Raw genomic sequence first — 24621 nt, forward strand, 5'->3', positions numbered from 1 at the left:
TGTGCCGTTGGTTGAACGGAAGGGAATTGGTTAAATTGTTGGTAGGTCCTTGGGCCGTCCCTAGTTTGGGTTGCCATCCGATTACCTAACTTCAGCTCTTGGCTGCCTGACTCACCTCACCTTACGTTTGAGCTGCCCTCTCCGGCCGACCCGTGGAACACTTCTGAGCACCACTTGTTTTGTTTGTTTTAGATTGTGATTTTCATTGTAGTTTGAAGTACTGTGTGAGGCCTTCGGCCATGTATTAATTCTGATCTTTTTAAATTTTACGTAAAGGCCTTCAGCACTGTTAAATTAAAATTTTGAAGACTGAATTTATTTTAAAAAAGAAAAAAAGAATTTTTTTTCCTTAAAATTGGTTCTATCTGAAATTGTATATAATCCAGGCCCTAAGCCGTTAGTTTTTCGATGTGTTATGTGTGGCCTGCAGCCGAGGATTTATGTGAACCCCTTTTAATAAGGTCCTCAGCCGTGTGTATTCTTAAAGGAAAATTATCTATAAGAAGGAAGGGGTTTATTTTAAATTGTTGCCGGCCGCGGTGGTCTCGCGGTTCTAGGCACTCAGTCCGGCACCGCGCGACTGCTACGGTCGCAGGTTCGAATCCTGCCTCGCGCATGGATGTGTGTGATGTCCTTAGGTTAGTTAGGTTTAAGTAGTTCTAAGTTCTAGGGGGACTGATGACCTAAGATGTTAAGTCCCATAGTGCTCAGAACCATTTGAACCATTTATTTTTTAAATTGTTTGTCTGACCTGTTGTTCAAGCCTTCAGCCTTTGTTTCAAATTTGTTTGTGGCCTTCAGCGGTGCAATAAGTTAATATTTCTTTAATTAGGATTTCTGCTGTTCTGTTGTAAGATTAAAAGGAAATTTCTCGGTTGGAAAAATTGTTTATTAATTTGTTTTAATTATAGTTGTCCTTCAGACATGTAGTGTAGGCCTTCAGCCGCTAATTGTTTTCAATTACCTTTTTTTAAAATTTTTACCTTCTATTTTTAATTACTTTTGACTTCTAAGTTCTTGTTTTTGGTGTGGTTTTGGGCCTTCAGCCCAGAAAGCATCTCAAGTTCTTTAACTAGGCCTTCAGCTGTATTGTTTAATTGTGATCTTTTAAAACCACGTGTAAATGAGTGGTTCTTAGAAAAATGAAGTTGTGTTTCTGATTGTGCAACTCACAGTAACTGTTCACGGTTCCATCCACAATCGTAACCTTATCCTGTGCGCTCTATGCATACCTATCAACCAGGTTTCAACTATAAACTGAATGTATCAGTGTGACTTGAGCAGATGTGCAGATAGGCTCGCAGACATATGCGCGAACAGAACCGTCAAATCAGTGCGTTTGTAAGAGGGGGTGTTACTGGCATGAGGGAATGTGATGCATTCCGGGAAATTACTGCTACTGTGGGACGAAGTGTTTCGGTAGTGCAACGGTTCCTAGAATACGACGAGATGAGTCATATAGCAGCACCCAGACCACCCCACGGGAAGATCTACATCTCATCCGAATGGCATTACAGGACAGAGCTGCATCATCCTAGGCTCTGGCGCAATAGTGGAACACATCGTACACTGTCAGAGATGACAGTCTCTCGCCGTTTATTACGGCACAGGTTATGTGCTCGTGGTCCACTTCTCCACCTACCTTTCACGAGTGTGTAGAAACATGCTAGACGATAATGGTGTAGGGGAATGGTGTCACAGGGAACAGGAATGGTATCAGACAGCGTTTTCGGACGAATCCAGGATCTGTTTTTTTTTTTTAATTATGGCCGCATTTTGGTTCGCCGCAGACAGAAGGAGCAGCGTCATGGTGACTGCACTCGCACAAAAAAAGGCTCTGAGCACTATGGAACTTAACTACTGATGTCATCAGTCCCCTAGAACTTAGAACTACTTAAACCTAACTAACCTAAGGACATCACACACATCCATGCCCGAGGCAGGATTCGAACCTGCGATCGTGGTGGTCGCGCGATTCCAGACTGTAGCGCCTAGAACCGCTCAGCAACCCCGCCCGGCTTTCTGCACAACACCACAGACGCTATTTTTAAACAAGACAATGCACGACCACATGTTGCTGCACGAACACGAGAGTTATTGGTGTCACAGATGATCAGCCTTTTACTCTGGCCCGCCACATCACCAGACCTGTAGCCATTCGAAAATGTGTGAGCCATGGTGAAACGACTGGTTCAGCACTATGACCCAACGCTAGTCACCATCAATGAACTTTGGAGGTGATGCTTCCAGGCGCTCAACGGCGAGGTTATCAACGATGAACTTTGGAACTAGGTGCATGCAGCCTGGATGGCTATCCACAGGACGCCGTTCGAGCCTTTCATGTCGTCGATGTCATCGCACGTGGAACAAGTTATCAGGGTCCATGGCGAACCATGTGCTTGCTAGGCAACAGGACACGATTAAAGAACCGAGGTGACTGAAATGCTGATGGGAACATGAACGTCCTTTAGTCGTTCGAGGTGTTCTGTTTTTTCTGAACATGAGTGTACAAAGAACTGTAAGTGACCCCATAGCAAAGAATGTGAGATAGACGCAAGCCTTAAACAAAAGTTGTAGAACCGATGCCAACACAGCCAAGTGGCTGACATCGAACACTCCAGTGCCAAATGCATGTATCAGGTACCGAAGGTGTATGTGGAAATCTGTTCTCTAAGACCAGCCGTCAATGGGATCGGTTTGTCCGCATCATATTATCTGAAGAAATAGCTGATCCACAAGTTACGTCGCCTGGTTGGGCACACAACGTCTTATGTTAAGGATACCACAGATTTCATCCAGCTCATATAGGAACACCAAGTACTTGCTACGGATCTAATGATTAGCTTTGACGTAAAATATCTAATTACCAGCGTGCCTACAGCTGAAATAATCTGAAACTATCAACATCCAACATGAACAAATATCGCCAAACATATGTGAAATCTGGAATTTACGAGGTGAGGTACTGGCGGAAGTAAAGCTGTGATGGCGGATCATGGATCGTACTTGGATATCTCAATTGGTGGACCACTTGCCCATGAAAGGCAAAGATCCCTCATTCGAGTCCCAGTCCGGCACACCGTTTTATTCTGCCAGAAAGTTTTAAGATGGTGGCTGTCAGCATTGCTAATATGGTAAGCTTAAACTGTCAAGATACGTCTCCGGACCCTTTCAGTAGGATTTATTTTCGAACATAGTTTCTACGCCATGTTACATCGCTGCGACTGCTACACGTTGGGCAATCTGCGTTGATACGTAAACAAATCGAATCAATTCATTCGCAATGTCCACTGAAGCGCCAAAGAAACTGGGATAGGATTGCGTATTCAAATAAAGAGATACGTAAACAGGAAGAACACGGCGCTGCGGTCGGCAACACCTGTATAATACAAGTGTCTGGCGCAGTTGTTGGATCGGTTACTGCTGCTACAATCGTAGGTTATCAAGATTTAAGTGAGTTCGAACGTGATGTTATAGTCGGTGCACGAGCGGTGGGTCACAGCATCTCCGAGGTAGCGATGAAGTGGGGGTTTCTCCGTACGACCAATTCACGACTGTACCGTGAATATAAGGAATCCAATAAAAGATCAAATTTCCGACATCGCTGCGGCCGGAAAAAGATCTTCTAAGAACGGGACCAACAACGACTGAAGAGAATCGTTCAATGTGACAGAGGTTCAACCCTTCCGCAAACTGCTGCAGATTTCAATGCACGGCCATCAACAAGTGTCAGCGTACGAACATCCTCGGTATGGGATTTCGGAGCCGAAGGCCCACTCGTGTACCCTTGATGACTGCACGACGCATAGCTTTACGCTTTACCTGGGCTCGTCAACACCGACATTGGACTGTTGATGACTGGAAACATGTTGCTTGGTCGGACGAGTGCCGTTACAAATTGCATCGAGGGGTATGGAGCCAACCTCATGAATCCGTGGACCCTGCATGCCAGCAGGGGAGTGTTCAAGCTGGTGGCGGCTCTTTAATTGTGTGGGGTGTGTGCAGTTGGAGTGATACGGGCGCCCTAGTACGACTAGATATGACTCTGATAGGTGACCCGTACGTAAGTATCCTGTCTGATAACCTGCATCCATTCATGTCCGACGGACTTGGGAAATTTCAGCAGGACAATGCGACACATCACACGTTCAGAATTGCTACAGAGTGGCTCTAGGAACTCTCTTCTGAGTTTAAACACTTTCGTTGGCCACCATAATCCCCAGACATGAATATTATTGAGCATATCTGGGATGCCTTGCGTCTTGCTGTTCAGAAGAGATCCCACCTCCTCGTGCTCTTACGGCTTTATGGATAGCCCTGCAAGGTTCCTAGTGTCAATTTCCTCCAGCACTACATCAGACATTACTCGAGTCCATGCCACGTCGTGCTGTAGCGCTTCTACGTGTTCGCGGGGGCCCTACATGTTATTAGGCAGGTGTACCAGTTTCTTTAGCTCTTTAGTGTAGTAATGATAACATCTTTATACGACCCCTCTTTCAGCCATTCTGTGTCGTCTCTAAGTCGACCTGTCTTACGTCACTGATTCCATACAATCAATTAGGATTTACACACCACTTCAGTGGCATGACTTACATCAGCCTTTCAAAGTGACTATTGCGCTCCTTTATTAATATTTCGTGCAGCGAGCTTACCAACGTTGACGCATTACTGGGGATATACTTATTTTTGTTTTTTGTTTTGTTTAGTATATCTAAATTGATTGGCCCCAAAAGTCCGAAATGGAGACATACATTGTAGAACTCCATAATCATATGATTAAATGCGGCTTATGGTGCGAATGTAGTCTGTTGTAGAGAGGTGCATAGTGGATATGGAGTTATCCGGCTATTAACATTGAATGAGCCCGCATCTCGTGGTCGTGCGGTAGCGTTCTCGCTTCCCACGCCCGGGTTCCCGGGTTCGATTCCCGGCGGGGTCAGGGATTTTCTCTCCCTCGTGATGGCTGGTTTAAGTAGTTCTAAGTTCTAGGGGACTTATGACCACAGCAGTTGAGTCCCATAGTGCTCAGAGCCATTTGAACCATTTAACATTGAATGATAAACGGTGAACGACACATGATGCAAATTATTCGAATTTCTGAGGTCACCAGTGCCTAATTGGTTCTTCAGTATCTCAGGAACTATGTTTCTACAAGCGTAAATCACCTTAAAATGTGATCAGAAGTGTTTGAAGATCGGACATCACGTCGCCTCCACAGAACCGTACATGGCAAAGGACGGTCTGCCGAGTTAGATCGCCGCCGATCTGAATTGGGGTGTCAGGAGCGCATTTCTACCAAGACTGAACGCATCGGCATCAGCAGCCTACGAATGACTCAAGAAAGATTAATTACTGCTATTGTGGCATGCACAGTTGACTACATGTTTTCTGTTCTCCTTTAATGCAGATGACCCGAGGATGTTGTTAATTTGACCGAAACTGGCAGTCAAAAATAAAAATAACAGGTACGACTGTGTATTAAGTATTGCAGTTCTTAACTTTTACGAACACCGTCCAACGCCGCTTATACGAAATATTTCATACTTTTGCCCCTTTTGCAAACATCTAGTCTCAGAACTCAACGACTGGTATGGGTCTGTCAGTACCGATTCTGGACCATGGAACAGTGGCAGCATGTAGCATGGACCGATGAATCCCGCCTTCAGTTGTATCGAGGTCATGGGTCCTTGAATTTGACTAGAGCACCGCGAAGCTACGGATGTTGCGCGTGATCAACGTTGTTTCCAGACAGAGGGCTCAGTTATGGTTTGGACCGTGTTGACATAATGGCAGTTAGGCTGTACTGTCCGGCTGAAGAGATCAACGACAAGTGAACGTTATATGGGCATTCATGATGTTACTTCCTTTCTGGCATTAGTGTATCCTCATGAAGATGCCATGTCATCGGTCGTTCGTTGCTAGATGGTGCCTAGATGAACAATCCGACAGTTCATCTTTGCCATGTTATTGGCAGAGAATTTATTTCAGTCAAATTTATACATAAATTATTTATCATCTTAAGCGATTTCGGCTGACAAGCTATTACCAGGAGTCTACAAATACTTGGTGGTCAGTGGAGGATGCTAGGAATAAAGATTTCCGTGAGGCTCACACTAGAGGAGATTTTACATAATGAGATGAATATGAAGTAGGCACAATAAATGAGTCTATCTACTGTAATCATCGTATAGTCGAATATTATCTCATTTCTGGCACTTCCGTTACAAAAATAATTGGATTTTCTTGCTTAGATACATTACATATTACGGAAGTGACATTAGTGCTGATAATGTTAATTTTCTTTTGCAGCTGTCAGTGGTGGTTCGCCTCATTCCGTCACCAGACTGGTTTGTTGGACTGGACAGCCTTCCACTCTGCAAGCATGGCAAATGGATTGACTCGCTCTCAATAGACGTAAGTGAACGACCTTTGTATACTCAGCTTATTACGAGGGTGACATGTCTGTATCATTTTTCGGAATGAATACTAGTGCTCTCCATCTGGAAATGAGTATTTTTTAATTTAATTTACTGACTAGTGTAACTAGCAATATTTTGTTGATTCCTACCGTTATTCCCCGCATCGTTTTTCATTTACTACGCACTGGTATTTGCGTACTTTTGGTGCAAGTGAACGCTAGCATAATAGGTTCTGAAGAGGAAGCACAGAAGTGTCAGCTGAGCACCGAACGCTGGTGATATTAAAAGACGTTTCGTGGCTGGAGTGAAGGGTACGTTTTCATTTTCATATAAAATATAAATTATTCTTCCAGGATGCATGATACGCTGTCTTGACGGAATTAGCTGCATGTATGAAAACACGCGTATACTGGGAAAAATTCGGAGATGAAATACCATAGAGCAGATCACATAAGAAGCAAAAATAAACTAGTACTGAAAATGTAAGTAACTGAAAGGAAAAGAAAATTTACCTCAACATGTTGGCTGAACAAGTGCAAATGATGGACAACATAAGGTTTTCCAAAGATTTCTCGAAACAGGTCTTAAATTATAAATAAAATGGGATAAGCGAAAAAAGAAAATTAAACACTTATGAAACGATAATTTGTTGTGATGGAACAGGTTCGTAGCCTAATCCATGTACAAGAAAAAGAACAAGAACGCCTGATCACTGCTAATCGATTTGAAGATACTTCAGTGACATACGTGAGAAATTTTATTACACATTTGACCTTGGTACTTCACTGTGTTGCAAACATGCTGACAATTTAGGGAAAACTTTTTTTCAAATTCGTTTCTTTCAAATGCCCCTTTCGGGTTTGCCGCCGGACCGTATTGTGCAGCTCCTACAGTACATCGTCTATGTAACTGTTTGACATCTTCAGACGGTGGCAGCTGCTGTTTTTAGTGCTGAAAGACGAGCCTGATGATACTCGCGATTTTTTTTACTTTATTATTGTTTCGATCCCTCGTCCCATATGAGCAGGGAGGGGGCTGCTGTTAGCGGTACAATATTCCGCTCTTCAGCCAAGCAAATTAAAAAAAAATGCATAAAATAATGAGAAACAAACATTAAGGTTGTTTTTCTATTTTAAATAAAAAATCAATAAGAAGCCGATTAAAAACGAAAATATATATGCATTTTAAAAACACATTGCAGAATAGTGAAATTCTTCTGATAGAAAACACTGCACCACTACAATTCCTTTTAAAATCAGAAGGACCTACACTGGATGACAAGTGTTGTGGGAGGGGAGAATATGTCCCATAGAGATGAGAGGTGGATAGTGTAAAATATAGAAGGTGGGAAAGACAGAGGGAGTAGTGTGGTGTGTTGATAGTGTAGTGGTTACATGAGAAAAGGGATGGGGATGGATGGAGAAGAAAAAGAAGAGAGGAGCCCTGACACGGGAATGTGTTTGTATAGGTGCAGCAGCACACTAGGGAAGTATCAGATGGGAGACAATGAGGTTATTGAAATCCAGTTTGAGGACGTTACAGGATATGTAGAGGTGTTCTATGTGGTTGAGGAGCGGTGGGAATTTTATGACCTGGGAAAGGATCCATATGGAGAAAAGTAAACGGATTCGGAAAGCGAGCCGGAGTACATGGCGTTCAAAGGTTTAGAGGTACTTATGGAACTTTGCTGGGGCGGAGATCCATGCAAAATTTGCATAGCAGAGAATGGATCGGATCAGGGTGTTGCAGGTGTGGACAATAGTGGAGGGGTATAATCCCCATGTTCGGCCTGTTAGTAGTTTTAGTTTATTGTGGGATTTCTGTTGGATGGTTAATATGTGAAGTTTCCATGTTAGTTTCCAGTCGAGAGTTAGACCAAGATAGATAATCGCGCGGCGAAGTCGAAATTTAACATGTCAGCAGCAGCAGCAATACGCGTATGCGGCCAGACGCTCGTAGTGCCCTCTGCCGGTAACCGCAGAAAGACCTTCCACGCATGTGCTGCGGGACGCTCCTGTGGTTAAAAGCTGAGTTTAACATCAGCTGAGGCCCACGAGAAAGACAGGCCGCGGCGCTTACGTCACGAAGGTAGGCCTGAACCCGCTCGTTCGCCCAACTCAGCAGGCAAAATGCGTTTCTAGACCTGTTAACTCGCAGTTGAGCGTGTACGCACTAACGAGAATTGCATCTTGTACTAGAATCAGCTTTACTGCTTAACAATATTACAATATAATTCAATTTAAGATCAGTATCTTAAAGAATCTTAGAGATTCTCAGCCTTTCTGTCCCCCTGTTTCCAGAATCGCAGCATTATTTTACTTTTTCTTTCTCTCTTCCGACGAAATGTTGCCTGTAGATCTCCTTTTTAGTAGTTTCTCTTCAAATGGTTTCATGCTGTTGAATTTGTTTTGAACTCTTCTCTGTTTCGGATCGTCTCTCGCGTTCGTTGAGCACGTCTTTTGACGTCTTGTATCTATGTAGACTTTTATTTTATTGATGTGACGAAATGGAAGATATTTTCGCTCGGTCGGTTTTTGTCCATTCTTCCAGGTGTCCATAAAATTTAAAGGTCGTTTCCGCATTAAGTCCTTGATCTTTTCGGTGTATATGTAGAGCTTGTTTTTATTGTTTTTCCAAGTCCCATCAGTAGTCCTCTGTGATCCCAGAATTTTCCTACGAATCGTTCTTACCCTTTTTTTCAAGATCTTCCAACTGTCAATTTTTATTTAAAATATAAAACTCCGAAGCATAGATTCCTGGTTTTATAACTGAATTGTAGTACTTCATGTTGGTCTTGTACGATTTCGCTCGATTCATGTACCTGTTCTGTGTTAGTTTACAATCGAGATGTATTTCTTGTGGCTTTTCCTTTGATTACTCCTTTACCCAATCCACTGGATTGCATCAATTGTCCTAAGTATTGCCATTTATCTTTTCGATTTACTGTAGCAGTTAATGTGATAGTTCTTGAATACAAGGATTACTGAAGGAATCGTCGACTGGAGAAATGGTTTTCATTATGTAACTTAGTAAACTGTTTCATCCAAGGAGAATAGAGATTTCTTTTCTTCACAGTAAGAGAGACTGTAAGAAAGGATTTACTTATTAACTCGAAAAAGGGAAACTTAGTGATGGTATTAACCCTTCTCTATCTGTTCACCCTTCAATGCCACTCACTTTTTAAAATGATGGGTGAGTTGGCCGTGATCTTGGTTGTACCAATCTGGATTTTCCTGTTGGAAAGTCCCTTTGCCATCGTTGTTCTGGAGAAAAACCGACCCTTTGAACAGCACCCTTCTACACCTCATTTGACAGGCTCTCGTAACTTCGTTAGAACATCGTGGTAGTAGGCTCTTGCGCCTGTCTGGTCCTTATGAGCATAATCTATTATCACCAGACCAAGAATTCTAGAAAAACTCAGCATTACCTTGCCGGTTGATTGTTGCGTCTTCTTTTTCGGCTGCCGTGAACACACTGCTTCCATTCCTTTTTCGTCTCAGGGTAATAATGATAGACCCAGAACATGATGATTAGGTGGCTGAAGAACTCATGTGGATCGGCCTAACACAGCTACAGCATTTCCACCACTTCCAGAGTTTGGTAGGATTTTTGTTTGGATGCGAACTGTCGCAAATCCTAGTGGGCTGCGAACTTTATCGCGTTCAAAGTGTCGTACTAGAAGCGGAAAAGTAATTCGGAAGTGATTTGCACATTCTCCAGTATCGCCTCGATTACGATGAGCCAATAGTCAATAACCAGCAGCTCCACTGCCCTTGTGTTTACGGCTTCTTCACATAGAGGCTGCCTGTCAGTTCACCGAAAAGAAATCGTCTACTCCACCTAACCACTGAGTCACGTGATGGTATATTGTTGCTGTACACTCTCATGAGGTTAGCATTAATTGCTGCAGCGTTGCTCCCATTCAAAAGCAGAAAACCAATTATTTGACAAGACTCTTTTTTTTGTGGGCTACACCATTTTGTTTTGGCTCTTCTAACGGTGTGCTCCGGTATTGTGTCGCGGGGATTTCAATGCCTAATAGGACGGCAGACATGTACCTGCTGCGAAAAAAGAGCTTGTTTTTTGGAGATGATGATGAAACCTTTTGAGCAGCCCTCGTAGTGGTACCGCGGACCACGCAGTGCAGCGTTGTGTCGGTTGCAGCTGCCGCTGTTGGACGCCGGCACGGACGACGGGATGACGTTCACAGCGCCAAACTGGCCCAGCGACCCGGCCCACCCTGTGTCTCGCATCACGTCCCGGGAGCCGTCGCACCCCGGCGCCTCCTTCCACTACCCTCACCTCGACCAGCTGCCCGCCATCGCAACACTGCATCTCCGCAGGGTAAGTCACCGCCAGCAGGCAGAATCTGATCACAGTTCCCCCCTCATCATACCTTTATTACCAATAGCTTTCATGAAAATTGTGATTCGTAGCTCGTAAAAACTTTATGTTCCACCTTACGGTAGGTCTTGTCATGGGTGATGCCTCGTCAGAGAGGTCTACTGCATGAGCGACTAGGGAAGTGATTCCAGTGGTGGTTCCCCGTTGCCTTCCACCGATGATGATAATGAGGACAACACAACACCCAGTCCTTGAGCGGAGAAAAATCTCCGACCCACCCGGGAGTCGAACCCGGGCCCTTTAGCGTGACAGACCGCCCCGCTGACCACTCAGCTATAGGGGTGGACATAGCTCGTAAATATTATAAAAAAAGGTCTTGATCATACAAAATTGTTGTTTGAAAAAAAACTGTTTAATGTCTACCAGTTTCAGCCACAAAAATCATCGTAATGGCAAGAAGAAAAGGAAAATCAAAATGCTAAACATGGCTGCGAAACAGCAACCGTGTAAATCTGATGCGGTTGAAAAATCAGCCACTCAGTTTCAAAACAAAGGTTTATTAGCCCTTGACTTAGGTTTCGATATTTCTTAAAATATTTTCTTCAGAAGGAGTGGGCCTTGTTACATCACATGATGGTACATTAGATTAGATGGAGCCGAGCGGCTCTTGTCATATATAAAATTGACAAAACAACAATTATCCCAAGCAGCCAGATTACACATATCGTACTTCAGAATGAATGGTCACTAATAAATGCACACAGGTAGGGGCTCTTGTCACACAAACGTTTCGTCCTGTGACTCCTTCAACAATTTTATGCTGACGAGAGCCTCTACCTGTGGGCATTTACTTACTAGTGAGCATTCATTCTGAAGCACGATATATGTAATCTGGCTGGTGTCTAGAGCCATGGCTTGGGATAATTCTTGTTTTGTCAATTTTGTATACGACAAGAGCCGCTCGGCTTCGTATAATCTAATGAACCATCATGTGATTTAACAAGGCCTAGTCCTTCTTAAGAAGAAAGTTTTAGAAATATCGAAACTCAGATCAATTTGTTTGCAATTGGTTGGCTGATTTTTTCAACCTCTTCAAATAGAAAATTGGTCAAATGTTTTGTGAAATGCTTTGTCTAAAAGTAAGAAATAAAATAGGCTGACGGCCTCGATACGCATGTATAGAAAGATAAGTGCGTAACATGTTTCGCTTATCTATTTCAACCCTTACTTTTACACTAATCACTTCACACAACATTCGATCCAATTTTTTTCGCATTTTTAATTTTTTTTTAATTTTCAATTTTTCTTTAGAAAGCAAGTCCGCAGCTCGTGGTCTTGCGGTAGCGTTCTCGCTTCCAGCGCACGGGGTCCCGGGTTCGATTCCCGGGTTCGATGACTAGGTGTTGTTGTGTCGTCCTCATTACGGTCGGAGGAAGGCAATGGCAAACCACCTCCGCTAGGACCCTGCCTAATCGGCGGTGCGGGTCTCCCGCATCGTTCCCTATGCTCCTCGCACCTCTCATCATCAACATTAGAAAGCATGATCTGATTGGTACCTCCTTTCCTTTCCTAGAATCTTCTGTTCCCTAAATGTCATAAATGTAGTTCTTGATTAGGGAAGTCTTTATGACAGCTAGATATCACACCCATGTAACTACATATCACACCAATGTATCTAACTATGCCCAAGATATCTACGCCTGGAAAAGACGCTCTTTTTGAGGCTTCATTTGCATAGATAGCAGCAGTTGTTCTTGAAATATTCCAATTTGTCCTGAGATCACTATACAAGTTTTCTTAATTATCCTGATTACTTTAAAACAATTAAAACTGTTGTAATAATGTACAATTCCGAAGCGATAACATTGAATAAATCAAGTGATTAAAATCACACGAGCTCTGGGCCAACCACTCCTTGGCCACTGTCAAGTGGTGTGACTGCTAGTGGACTGCTGGTACGGCCCTTGTATACACTAGCTGACGGCTGTGACGCTACTAGTGTCCGCGCAAGGATCTTGCAGACATTTTGAGACCTACTGCGTAACTGATCTCAGTAATTGACGGATTTTCGTCAGAAGCCGAATATCGGTTTGATCTTGCGTCGTTTCAGTAGGTGTCTTGTCTTGCTCCACCTAGAACCACAGAACGACAAAAAAGCAAGTTTCTTTACATACTCCTCGTCCGTTGATCGTTTTAACCGACGTTTACAAAATTTTAGCGTAGTGTAGTCCTACATTAAATCACAAGAACTAACGCCTATACCCTAAGACTGCAGTGTTTATTTATTTACTTGTTTTTCAGTTGTAATCGTGCAGGATGTACAGAAAAAAAACCGAGAACGCACACAATGTGTTGTGCAGGATGACAAGCGGACCAATTTCCGAGAAACAGCTCCCAGTTTGGAAGCTGCGGAGTTTCGAAGTCTAAGAACCATACTGTCAAATTTTCTTCGGATTTCGTTTCTTATTCCAGTCAGTTGAGCAATCCATTAGGCGTCAGAGTAAGGTGGGAACAGTGACTACACCTGCAATACTCGTCGTATCTTGATCAGGACGTAAAAGATAAGAGAGAAACCCATGTGACAATATTCATGGATTAGAAGCTGAGCCAGTTGTTCGAAATTCTGAGAAAAATAGACGTAAGCTATAAAGATTGGCTGACGCTGTAGCTGTCCTAAGCGAAAAATGAAGGAGGAATATGGGATCCGCTGAGTGGAATTAATAGTCTAACGAGAACAGAATGTGGTTTGTGAGTAAGCCGAAGAAACATGAAAGTAATGAGGTGCAGCAGAAATAAGACTAGCGACAGACGTAATGACAAAATTGTTGTCCACGAAATTGACGAAGGAATTCTGCTTCCTTGGAAGCAAAGTATCACATGAAGGAATAAGAAATGAGCATTTTGTCTGTATAATCGGCGATGAGAGAAATATATGAAAAACGCAACAAAAAGGAGCAGGATGAATAGGAAATGTGTTGAGACATTACGGAATAGTTAACATGCTATTAGAGGGAGCTGTTGAGGATAAACACTGTAGAGAACACAGGGGAATACATTCAGTATACTGTATAATTGAGGACGTAAGATATAGGATCTACTCAGAAATGAAGAGAGAGAGAGGGAGAGAGAGAGAGAGAGAGAGAGAGAGAGAGAGAGAGAGAGAGAGAGAGAGAGAGAGAGAGAGAGACAGAGAGAGAGAGAAGGAGGGAGAGGGAGAGGGAGAGAGAGAAGGAGAGAAGATATTCCTCGAAGTCACGAAAATTCGACTCATTCTGTGGTCGTATTTCGGGCTTTCTCAGTGTGTCCTTAATCCACCATACTCTTAAATAGTACGTTAAAAATACCTGTCAGCCCCCACTCCCCTCTGATTTAGATCTTCCACGGTTTCAAGCAATGCATAAATGCAACGACGTTAACGAACAGCCAAAGAACCCTTGATAAACGGAGCAAGGAAGAGATAAAAAGCAGACTAGCAATAGAAAAAAAGGCATTCCTGGCCAAGAGAAGTTTACTGGTATCAAACATAGGATTTAATTTGAGAAAGAAATTTGTGAGAATGTAGGTTTGAAGCACAGCTTTGCATGAAATGCAATCATGGACTGTGGGAAAATTCTAAAATGAGATAACTGAAACGTTTGAGGTGTGGTGCCATAGGAGGAAATTAAAAATTAGGTGGACTGATAAAATAAGGAATGAGGAGATTCTCTGCATAATCGGTGCTGAGAGAAATATATAATAAATACAACAAGAAGTAGCAGGATAACAGAGCATATGTTAAGAAATCGGGGAATATCTTCCACAGTACCGGAGAAACCTGTAGAGGATAGATCCTGAAGGAAGAGAGATTGGAATACAATCACTACATTGGGTGTCCCAATAGAAATGGTCAATATTCAGGGTCAACATTCAGGGATATGATAGGAACGACCATTCGAAGCTAAAGAGTCTAGTAAAGATGGGCTCTAAACTGCACACCTTAATGGCTATGAGCACTTCTTCATCTGCTATATTCTGAAACAAAGCTCTTTGATTTCCAGATTTTGGGGAGAGGTAGTTTGGACCAGAACAAGGAAAAACGTAGGCTCCAAGATGCATACCTCAAGAGCTTTGAGCAGTTGTACAGTGCAAGGGATGTGTTTCATAAAACGAACAAATGATCATAGCTTTTAAGGTGTGAATTTTAGAGCCCATCTTTATCAGACTTTTTTTTGCTTCGAATGGTCGTTTCTGTCGTATTCCTGAATACTGGCCATTCCTCGTGGGACACCCTGTATAACAGAGCACGTAGGTTCAAGTCTGCTCTTAGATGAAGAAGTTGGCGGGGCACATCAAAGCAGTGAGTACACTGGTGACCCAAAATGAGGTCTGTCCTCATAATACACAAAGACAAGAGAACTCCATTCTTATTTTGGTGGTCTTTCGGGTTTCCTCAATATTTACATGACCCACCAGTATCATAATTGTTCGTTGATAAAACCCCTGTCATTCCCCACCTCCATCTGGTATAGATCTTCCACAATTTCAAGAAGTACACTACTTGCCATTAAAATTGCTACACCACGAAGATGACGTGCTACAGACGCGAAATTTAACCGACAGGAAGAAGATGCTGTGATATGCAAATGATTAGCTTTTCAGAGCACTCACATAAGTTTGGCGCCGGTGGCGAAACCTACAACGTGCTGATATGAGGAAAGTTTCCAACCAATTTCTCATACACAAACAGCAGTTGACCGGCGTTGCCTGGTGAAACGTTGTTGCGATACCTCGTGTAAGGAGGAAAAATGCGTAGCATCACGTTTCCGACTTTGATAAAGGTCGGATTGTAGCCTATCGGCATCGCGATTGCGGTTTATCGTATCGCGACATTGCTGCTCGTATTGGTCGAGCTCCAATGACTTTTAGCAGAATATGGAATCGGTGGGTTCAGGAGGGTAATACGGAACGCCGTGCTGGATCCCAACGGCCTCGTATCACTAGCAGTCGAGATGACAGGCATCCTATCCGTATGGCTGTAACGGATCGTGCAGCCACGTCTCGAACCCTGAGTCAGGAGATGTGGTCGTTTGCAAGACAACAACCATCTGCACGAACAGTACGACGACGTTTGCAGCAGCATGGACTATCAGCTCGGAGACCATGGCTTTGGTTACCCTAGACGCTGCATCACAGACAGGAGCGCCTGCGATGGTGTACTCAACGACGAAGCTGGGTGCGCGAATGGCAAAACGTCATTTTTCGGATGAATCCAAGTTCTGTTTACAGCATCATGATGATCGCATCCGTGTTTTGCGACATCGCGGTGAACGCACATTGGAAGCGTGTATTCGTCATCGCCATACTGGCGTATTACCCGGCGTGATGGTATGGGGTGCCATTGGTTACACGTCTCGGTCACCTCTTGTTCGTATTGACGGCACTTTGATCAGTGGACGTTACATTTCAGATGTGTTACGACCCGTGGCTCTACCCTTCATTCGATCCCTGCGAAACCCTACATTTCAGCAGGATAATGCACCACCGCGTGTTGCAGGTTCTGTACGGGCCTTTCTGGATACAGAAAATGTTCGACAGCTGCCCTGGCCAGCACATTCTCCAGATTTCTCACCAACTGAAAACATCTGGTCAATGGTGGCCGAGCAACTGGCTCGTCACAATATGCCAGTCCCTACTCTTGATGAACTGTGGTATCGTGTCAAGCTGCATGGGCAGCTATACCCGTACACGCCATCCAAGCTCTGTTTGACTCAATGCCCAGGCGTATTAAGGCCGTTATTACGGCCAGAGGTGGTTGTTCTGGGTACTGATTTCTCAGGATTTATGCACCGAAATTGCGTGAAAATGTAATCACATATCAGTTCTAGTATAGTATATTTGTCCAATGAATACCCGTTTATCATCTGCATTGCTTCTTGGTGTAGCAGCTTTAATGGCCAGTAGTGTATTTAAGTGTCACGACGTTAAAGAACCGTGAGAGTCTTCGAACTTGAAACTAAATTGCTCATTTGTTTCTGCAGAGTTACAGATGTCACTAGAAACTGTAAGTAGCTGCCAGCTAGTGTTGCACCCTCTTGTGCTGATGTTCTGCGCAGGAGCGGGTGTACAGGCAGATGGGCTCGGTCGCCAGAAGGCGCCCCGTCGTGCAGCAACAACCGCAGCCGCAGCATCAGGCGCAAGCGCAGCCCGAAGAGGTGCCGAGCGTGACGCTGCCTCTCGGCCGTGACGTCAGCAACGAGGTGGTGTCCGCCGCCGTCGCCGTCCACACGCGGCGCTTCCGGCGCCGCCGCCGCAGGCTGCACAAGGGCACCGCTGCCGGTCCGTACCGAGACAGTGTGAGCTCTCTCTCTCTTACACCTCTCCTCTTAACAATGTTGGCAATTAAAATTACAAAACCACGAATGCGGCGCGCGACAGATGTCAAATTGCCATGAAAAGTGCTACAAGCTTCGATGTGAAAACACACTGGCGTCCAAAATTAAAGCAACAAATCGCTATTTCGCCTTCTTGTGTGCAATTCACGATATAATCATGCAACTCATTTCAGTGTATGTCCTTCCGATCGTGTTCTGCACCAATATGGCATTCCGATCAATGGACAACCATGCCAGCGATGACGTCAGGGCACCCACCAGATTTGTCGGGTAATCTCATATCCACAATTGCTGTGTACACAGTCACAGACGGTGCAGTGTGGCACGGAGAAGACGCCTGCCAAACTCTGCAGTGGAGAGGCTTGGGAAGAATGAAAGCAGAGCAGTTACAAACTGGCCCAATGGCTTAAGGTGAATCGGTCTGTTGATTCTCGGAGAGAGTTTATAGAGACCGAAACTGTATCCCAAAGAGCAGGGCAGGGCCGAGCATGTGTGAGATCAGACTGAGAAGCCTGTATTTGGCCTTAGGGGTACAATGGTACCGCTTTAATACTACACGGCAACGAGCATCTGATCTCGGAGTGTCCATTGGAAGTGTTGTGACGAGGCAAACGCTGGGCAGAAGCCTTCCGCAGAGTGGCCTTTACTGTCGGAGTTTTGTTGTGTTTGTACCTCTGACGCGACTTCACAGAAGGGAACATCTAGAGCGGAGTCGTCAACATGCCATCTGGACAGTCGAACAGTGGTCCAGTGTTCTTCTCATAGATGAGTCCGGATTTGGTCTGAAGAGTGTTTCTCGACGGATTCGCATCTGGAGGGAACGTGGAAACGATTTCGGGACCCTAACATTGTGGACACAGACCGATATTGAGAAGGATCCATAAAGATGTGCGCAGGGATTATGGTGACCGCTCGAACAGCTCTTCATGGAGTTGCACGGGTGAATCGGTACGGGTGAATCGCTAAAGTTTAACTGCTGCCAGGTGTCGTGACGAGATCTTGGGACCCCATGTGCGGTTGTTGCAAGGTGCTGCGGGCCCTGACTTTGTACTGATGGACAACAATGCTTGACCTTTTAGAGCACGGGTGGTTGATGTTTTCTTAGAAATGGAAGATATTGCACGCATGGCGTGACCTGCTCGATCTTCCGATTTGAATCCCATAGAGCATGTATGGGATGCACTGCGGAGACGGGTTGTATCACGTCAGCATCAACCAATCATTTCCCAAGAGTTGCGAGCAGCTCTGCAGGAAGAATGAGCTTCATTCCCTCAACATGAGATTGATGACATAATTCACTGTAAGTCTCTGTATGTCCATCTTTTTAGCGATGATCGCGGGACTCGGCTGTTCGATTGAGGATGCCAAATTAAACGCCTCGCAGCCGTCAATTTTCAACCTTATTTTGTTATGCAACCAGTTACGGCGCTTTATTACGCCATGGTGAAAATGGCTCTAAGCAAGGTAGATTATTCCTACACTTCGGGCAGGGGCCTGAAGATGGCATAATAAAGATCCGAAACTGGTTGCCTAATAAAATAAGTTTGAAAATTGACGGCTGAATAGTGTTTAATTTCACATCCTCATTTACTGCCTATACCTTCGTTGTCAGGCCTGTGTTGCTGCCAGAGGTGGTCACACCTCGTGCTGAGCACATTAATCAGTTGTCGGAATGTGTGTGCAAAGAACGAAGAACATTTTTGTCTACCGTTATGCATGTTACAGCTGTTCACGTTCTGTATTCTTTAGATTGTTTCTACTTTACTATCACCTATTTATACTATTTTGTGGCAAAATAAACGCAACCTTGCAAAAATTCCGTTTGTTGTTTTAATTTTGGACACCTGTGTAATTAGCTTTTGACCAAACCGCACAAAGTATGTAGGAGTATCGCTCCCCGCATTCTATACACAGGGTGCTTCCGTGATGATGTTACAAATTTTCACCGGTGAGGGACAACGGTCAATGTACGAATTTGAGGTAACAGTCCCTATACAGGAAAAGATCGAGTCGAAAGCTATAAGCCAAAATGGTTCCGATGGCGTTGACAGTGGACATGTAGCGGTACTGCTGTTACTAAGATTTTAGGGTAGACAACTTTCAGAGGCGGTAGTAAATGCAAAAACAAGAAATGAATGTCTAGGTAACATGGGCTCTAAAGTGTGTACTTTAATAGCTTCGATACTGTTAAACGCATGTCTTCTGAACAAGTGCCCGTAACACTTACAGTATGCATTTTAGAGCTGATATTTACTGTCATTCTCTCTTTTTATTTCTTTTTTGGTCAACACTACCTACTTGGAAAATATGGAAACCAAAGAGCTTGGACTGGAAGATATATGTTTCACAGTATCTAAGATGGACAAGTGCTCAGAGCTCTCGAAGTATACGTTTTAGAGCCCATATTTACGAAGCATTTTTTTCCTTGTTTTGGTCTACACTACCGCCTGTGGAAGTTGCATACCCTACAACCTTAGCAACAACAGTACCGCTACATGTATTCTACCGCCACAGGTATCAGAACGAATTTCGCTAATAACTTTCGACTCGATCGCTTCCGCGCCAGGGTCCCTTACTTCAGATTGATACATTTACCTCCTGCACCATTAATGAAAGTTTGTGACATCATCACGGAGTCACACTTTGAAAGGAAAGGGTACACATCGCGTTTCTCATTAAGAAATAGCATTTGTATGTGCCAGGTTCTATGTGGTTATTAGGCGGTTTTCCAGATCCCACTAGGTGAATACTGCGCTGGTGCCCAACTCACGTCTTAGTTACACGATTCGCAAACAGAGAACACTTTCGCTCACTTTCACACGAATTACACTACATCTATAGATGTTGCAGATTCTGTCGGTTTTCTTTTAAAAGAACGAATTAGGCTATATGGTTGGTAGAGATGAAAATGGCTGTCTGGCTTCAGATTACCAATTAACAGGTACATTTGACCTTCCCTCCTGATTTTCTGCTGTCTTCTCTCTGGCCAGTATCGGAATCTCATCTCCTCTGGTAGGTGTTTCTGATTATTAATGAAGGGGTTGAGAGAGACAACAGGGGAATTCCAAAGACCAGTAGGCCGAAAGATGAGTTGAAATCTTGCGTATATGTCCACAAACACACATTCTCTCTCTCTCTCTCTCTCTCTCTTTCTCTCTCTCACTCACACACACACACACACACACACACACACACACACACACACACACACACATGAAAATGTGAGGTAGTCTCTTACAGTTAAAATATCGGATACTACACACACAGGAATAGCACAAACTTGATACATAAAAACCATGTGCGGCAGGACAAGACAAAGAGAACTATCTGCAGCAGAAATGAGCGTTCTGTTAACTCGTCCAGCCGTTGACCAGAGAGAGAGAGGGTGTACACTGGGAGACGAATTGTAATGATTATTATTATTCACGAGGAATAATAAACTGAGGCCCAGGCAGCTCATACATAGTACTATCGAGCAAGCATGGTTAGCTTTGTCGTGGCTACCGGTTGATACGCAAAACGTTACAGCTGTAAGGTCCGTGGCTTTTTTTTTCTTTTTTTTTTGAGAGTAGTATACAAGCACAAATACACACAGATGGCAGCAACTTCTGAACTCCACGTACCTGCTCCAAACAACCACAACAAGTAATTGAGGATGAGACGGTCTGTCCTATCAGTTTTGTTACCAAGAATATAGCAACCCAGTAAGCGCCCGCCTGCAGAAAAACGGTCCGGTAGCCAACTTGACCAGAGTGACGGTTAAGTTTTGTCCTGGCCTGCAAGACCTTGTCTCGCGGTTCCGAAGCTGGTTTCCCTGGAATGGCGGCAACTTGTTGAAACGGGAGGGACAGAATGATTTCCATCTGCCACGAAGAAGCCGTGGTCTCAAATTCAAAATAACATCTCGAACAGCCTTCATGGCGTTCGCCACATCGTAAACTACTAGGAATATTTAAGTCAAGGGTCGGAAAATTGCTCCTCTCCTTAATAGCCGACAATCCTGTGGTTATGGAAGCCTGCGGCGATATCTGGTTGCCAGGGAAAAGTAGTTTGATGTGGTTCAGTTGACGATTAATTTCATAGGTTTTCTGAATAATAGTCGAATCGATCTTTGTGATATATCAAAGTATTCGTAAATTTGCGTATAGTTTAAATCTACTGTCAGAAAATAAAATGTGTGTCGGTATGACGCTCTCTGTGCGTCAGAAGGGCTGCACAGGGTGGCAGTCGTTTCCGCTGCGCCTTTGTGGCAGCTACAGAAAGGTATCTGCTGTACACACATATTCCGTTCCAGGGGGTAATTGAGTGGCAACTGGAAGGGCATCCGGCCACCCGCTAAACTAACCTTGTCTTGGCGTTAATAGATATACCGACTCTGCTCCGATGCAAGACAAAGGCGCAAGAAAACGAAAAAAAATGAATGTTGTTTCCAAAATGAAATTTTCACTCTGCAGCGGAGTGTGCGCTGATATGAAACTTCCTGGCAGATTAAAGCTGTGTGCCGGACCGAGACTCGAACTCGGGACCTTCAATGAAGTTTGGAAAGTGGGAGTCAAGGTACTGGCAGTAGTGAAGCTGTGAGGACGGGGAGTGAGTCGTGCTTGGGTAGCTCAGATGGTAGAGCACTTGCCCGCGAAAGGCAAAGGTCCCGAGTTCGAGCCTCGGTCCGGCGCACAGTTTTAATCTGCCAGGATGGTTCATATCAGCGCACACTCCGCTGCAGAGTGAAAATCTCATTCTGGAAACATCCCCCAGGCTGTGGCTAAGCCATGTCTCTGCAATACCCTTTCTTTCAGGTGTACTAGTTCTGCAAGGTTCGCAGGAGAGCTTCTGTAAAGTTTGGAAAGTGGGAGACGAGGTACTGGCAGAAGTAAAGCTGTGAGGACGGGGCGTTAGTCGTGGTTGGGTAGCTCAGGTGGTAGAGCACATGTCCGCGAAAGGCAAAGGTCTCGAGTTCGAGTCTCGGTTCGGCACACAGTTTTAATCTGCCAGGAAGTTTCTTGAATATTGTTTGTTTGTTAGAAGATCGTGTTATGCCTCGTGTAGGACAGGAGAAATGCCTACCGACACCTGTCATAATTTGACAGCAACATGTATGTGGCCTCTCGAGAATGCAGTTCATCATTCATTAATACTGCTACTGTCGTTGGTATCCCGATCTTTTAACAAACAAACAACTTTCAAATCTTTTTCATTTTCTTGTGCCTTTGTACTGCATCGGGGCAGGGTCGGCATGTCTATTAACGGCAAGACAAGCTTAATTTAAGGGATGACCGGATGCCCTTCCAGTTGCCACTCTATAACCCCCTGGGACGGAATATGTGTGTCGCTGGTCGGGATACCACGATTGTCGTGCGAATATGGCATCGATGGGCTCAAGATGGCCACACTCAGTGCCCGGAACGTCCTCAACTGTTCTATGTGACCAGCGCTGGAGAATATGACGCTTGGATGTTCATGGACATACAGGACTTGTGTCAGGTTGTGTGCTTGTTTGCAGCAAGACATCTGCCCACACGGACACTGTGGCAATGTCTGAAGCAAAGTGAACATTGTTTCGGTTTCTGTTGAGGCGGCAGAAGCGAGAGGCGGCCTACAGCGGTGGGTACAACAACAACGTTGTCTTTTCAGACTAATTTCTATTGCTCGTACTGAATCAGGATGGATGTAACCCTGTGAGGAGGCTCCGAAGGGCTCAACGTTCTCAGATTGCATTCGTCTTCGTCATACGCGTCCAGCACCTGGGGAGATGTTATGGGACGTTTTTGGGTATACAACACGAACACCTCTGGTACGCTTCTAAAGTCCCGCAGACTCCGATGGGTTAAACCAGTTGATCCTGTGATCGCGTACCCAAGGGTTTCGGGACCAAAGTTATCGACTCCGAATCGAAATTGAGGAACATATGCATCTCAGTGTCGAAAGCGGCAATGATAATTGACTCAGCTACAACATTTTGGATATGTAATTTGCTAACGAATAAAATTATTACAATTTAGACTGATTTTTCACGGAAAGAAGTGGTTATACTAGCTGAATAATTTAATTGTTTGAAATGAACATGGATAATTTTGAAGCAATACGCTCGACAGTCGACAAACGACTTCAAAATCGATGACTTAAGGAAGTGGCGTACGTAATCTGCGACTGCAAGTACAGTTCGATTATTTAATTTCGTGTCATGTCTGCCGATGTAAATATAATCATGATTACTGAATATTCTGTATCTGAATAACTCTGCTCAATAATTGCGACAATACATATTTAATACGATCAAACGTTCTGTGATTATCGTAACACTGAAATGATCTGAAACACGACAATATGCAAACATCACAGCACACTGTCACTTACGTTTACAAATTTCTTTTTACATGGGTTAATCAGATCAGAAAGTTAAAATTCGGAATCTACTGAAGCTCATTATAAAATATCAACTGTAGAAACAACATTGCAATACTGCATACCAAGCGATCAACACACAATAATAGCACAAAAATGCATGCAAATTTGTTTCAGTATTTCTTCAGTGCCAACATTCCAATTAAATACGATGAAATAATTACTTTCGAATAAAAAACCAACAGTCTGAAGGCCTGGCATTATGCAAACTGGCTGTTAGTTAATCTGGATCTACTCATGCATTTTTCAAAGGGATAAAATTTTATACAAACCTATTAACTTCCGTTACATATTTATGATACTCGGTGATAGCAATAGGAGTCAAGGAATCATGAACCTATCCCAGTTAATGATGACGTAAGTCAATAATGTAGTCCGCCATACGCACCCAACACTATAATTATATGAAAATTACTGTTTTGAAAAAAGTCACTCGGATTTACAATTCAAATAACTATTCACACTAGGCTTCAATCTCGCGGTCTCGTGAGGCTGGTGTCGTCGAACTTCATAATATTCTGGAGAGGTTAGTCGGAAGCGACAGTGGTGCAGAATTACTCCACATCCGAAGTTTGCGACTACTCATTAATATGAAGCAGTAGCACAAACTGTTGTCAGAGTTGTCTTCTGTGTCCACTGCAGGCTTGCGAAGAATTTCCTGCAGATAAGTCCCACCTCGCAGATGCACGTGAGCGCAGCGCTTCATTTATCAGCCCGCCTCGCAGCTGCGACGTCTGCTAATGAAGCGCACAGCAGCCGAATTTCTTCTTCTGCGACCAGCGTCCGCTCCCGCACTCACATAGTTTCAAAGTCCTTGTTACGAAGACGTATCAGCCCCAACCATCAAACCCACTTTGTTCCATGGTATCCCAGGGATTACAATAGCTGTATGTTAACATTATAGGTATGGGATTTTTGATTACAGTGAGCTTCATAAAAAATACACAGTAGATAATAAATGTGTATTACTTTGTGTTTGAGAAATAGAAATAACTATTCATAACTGACACTGTTTTGTGCCGTTACACACACAACTGTTAATGTGGACAGCAGGCTGTACATTTCTCACATGTTACTGAAGGTGG

General features: G+C 44.0%; 1 protein-coding gene across 1 annotated transcript in view; it reads left to right on the forward strand.

The window, feature by feature from the left end:
- Window positions 1–24621, forward strand: part of LOC126188614 (spondin-2-like) — a 245522-nt gene that overhangs the window by 188696 nt on the left and 32205 nt on the right. Inside the window, exons 4-6 of the mRNA XM_049930216.1 lie at window positions 6310–6414; window positions 10584–10763; window positions 16856–17095. Coding sequence (XP_049786173.1) covers window positions 6310–6414; window positions 10584–10763; window positions 16856–17095 — 525 coding nt within the window. The remainder of the gene's footprint in view (window positions 1–6309; window positions 6415–10583; window positions 10764–16855; window positions 17096–24621) is intronic.

The sequence above is a fragment of the Schistocerca cancellata genome, chromosome 5 (genome assembly GCF_023864275.1).
Source record: "Schistocerca cancellata isolate TAMUIC-IGC-003103 chromosome 5, iqSchCanc2.1, whole genome shotgun sequence".
NCBI classification, from domain to species: domain Eukaryota; kingdom Metazoa; phylum Arthropoda; class Insecta; order Orthoptera; family Acrididae; genus Schistocerca; species Schistocerca cancellata.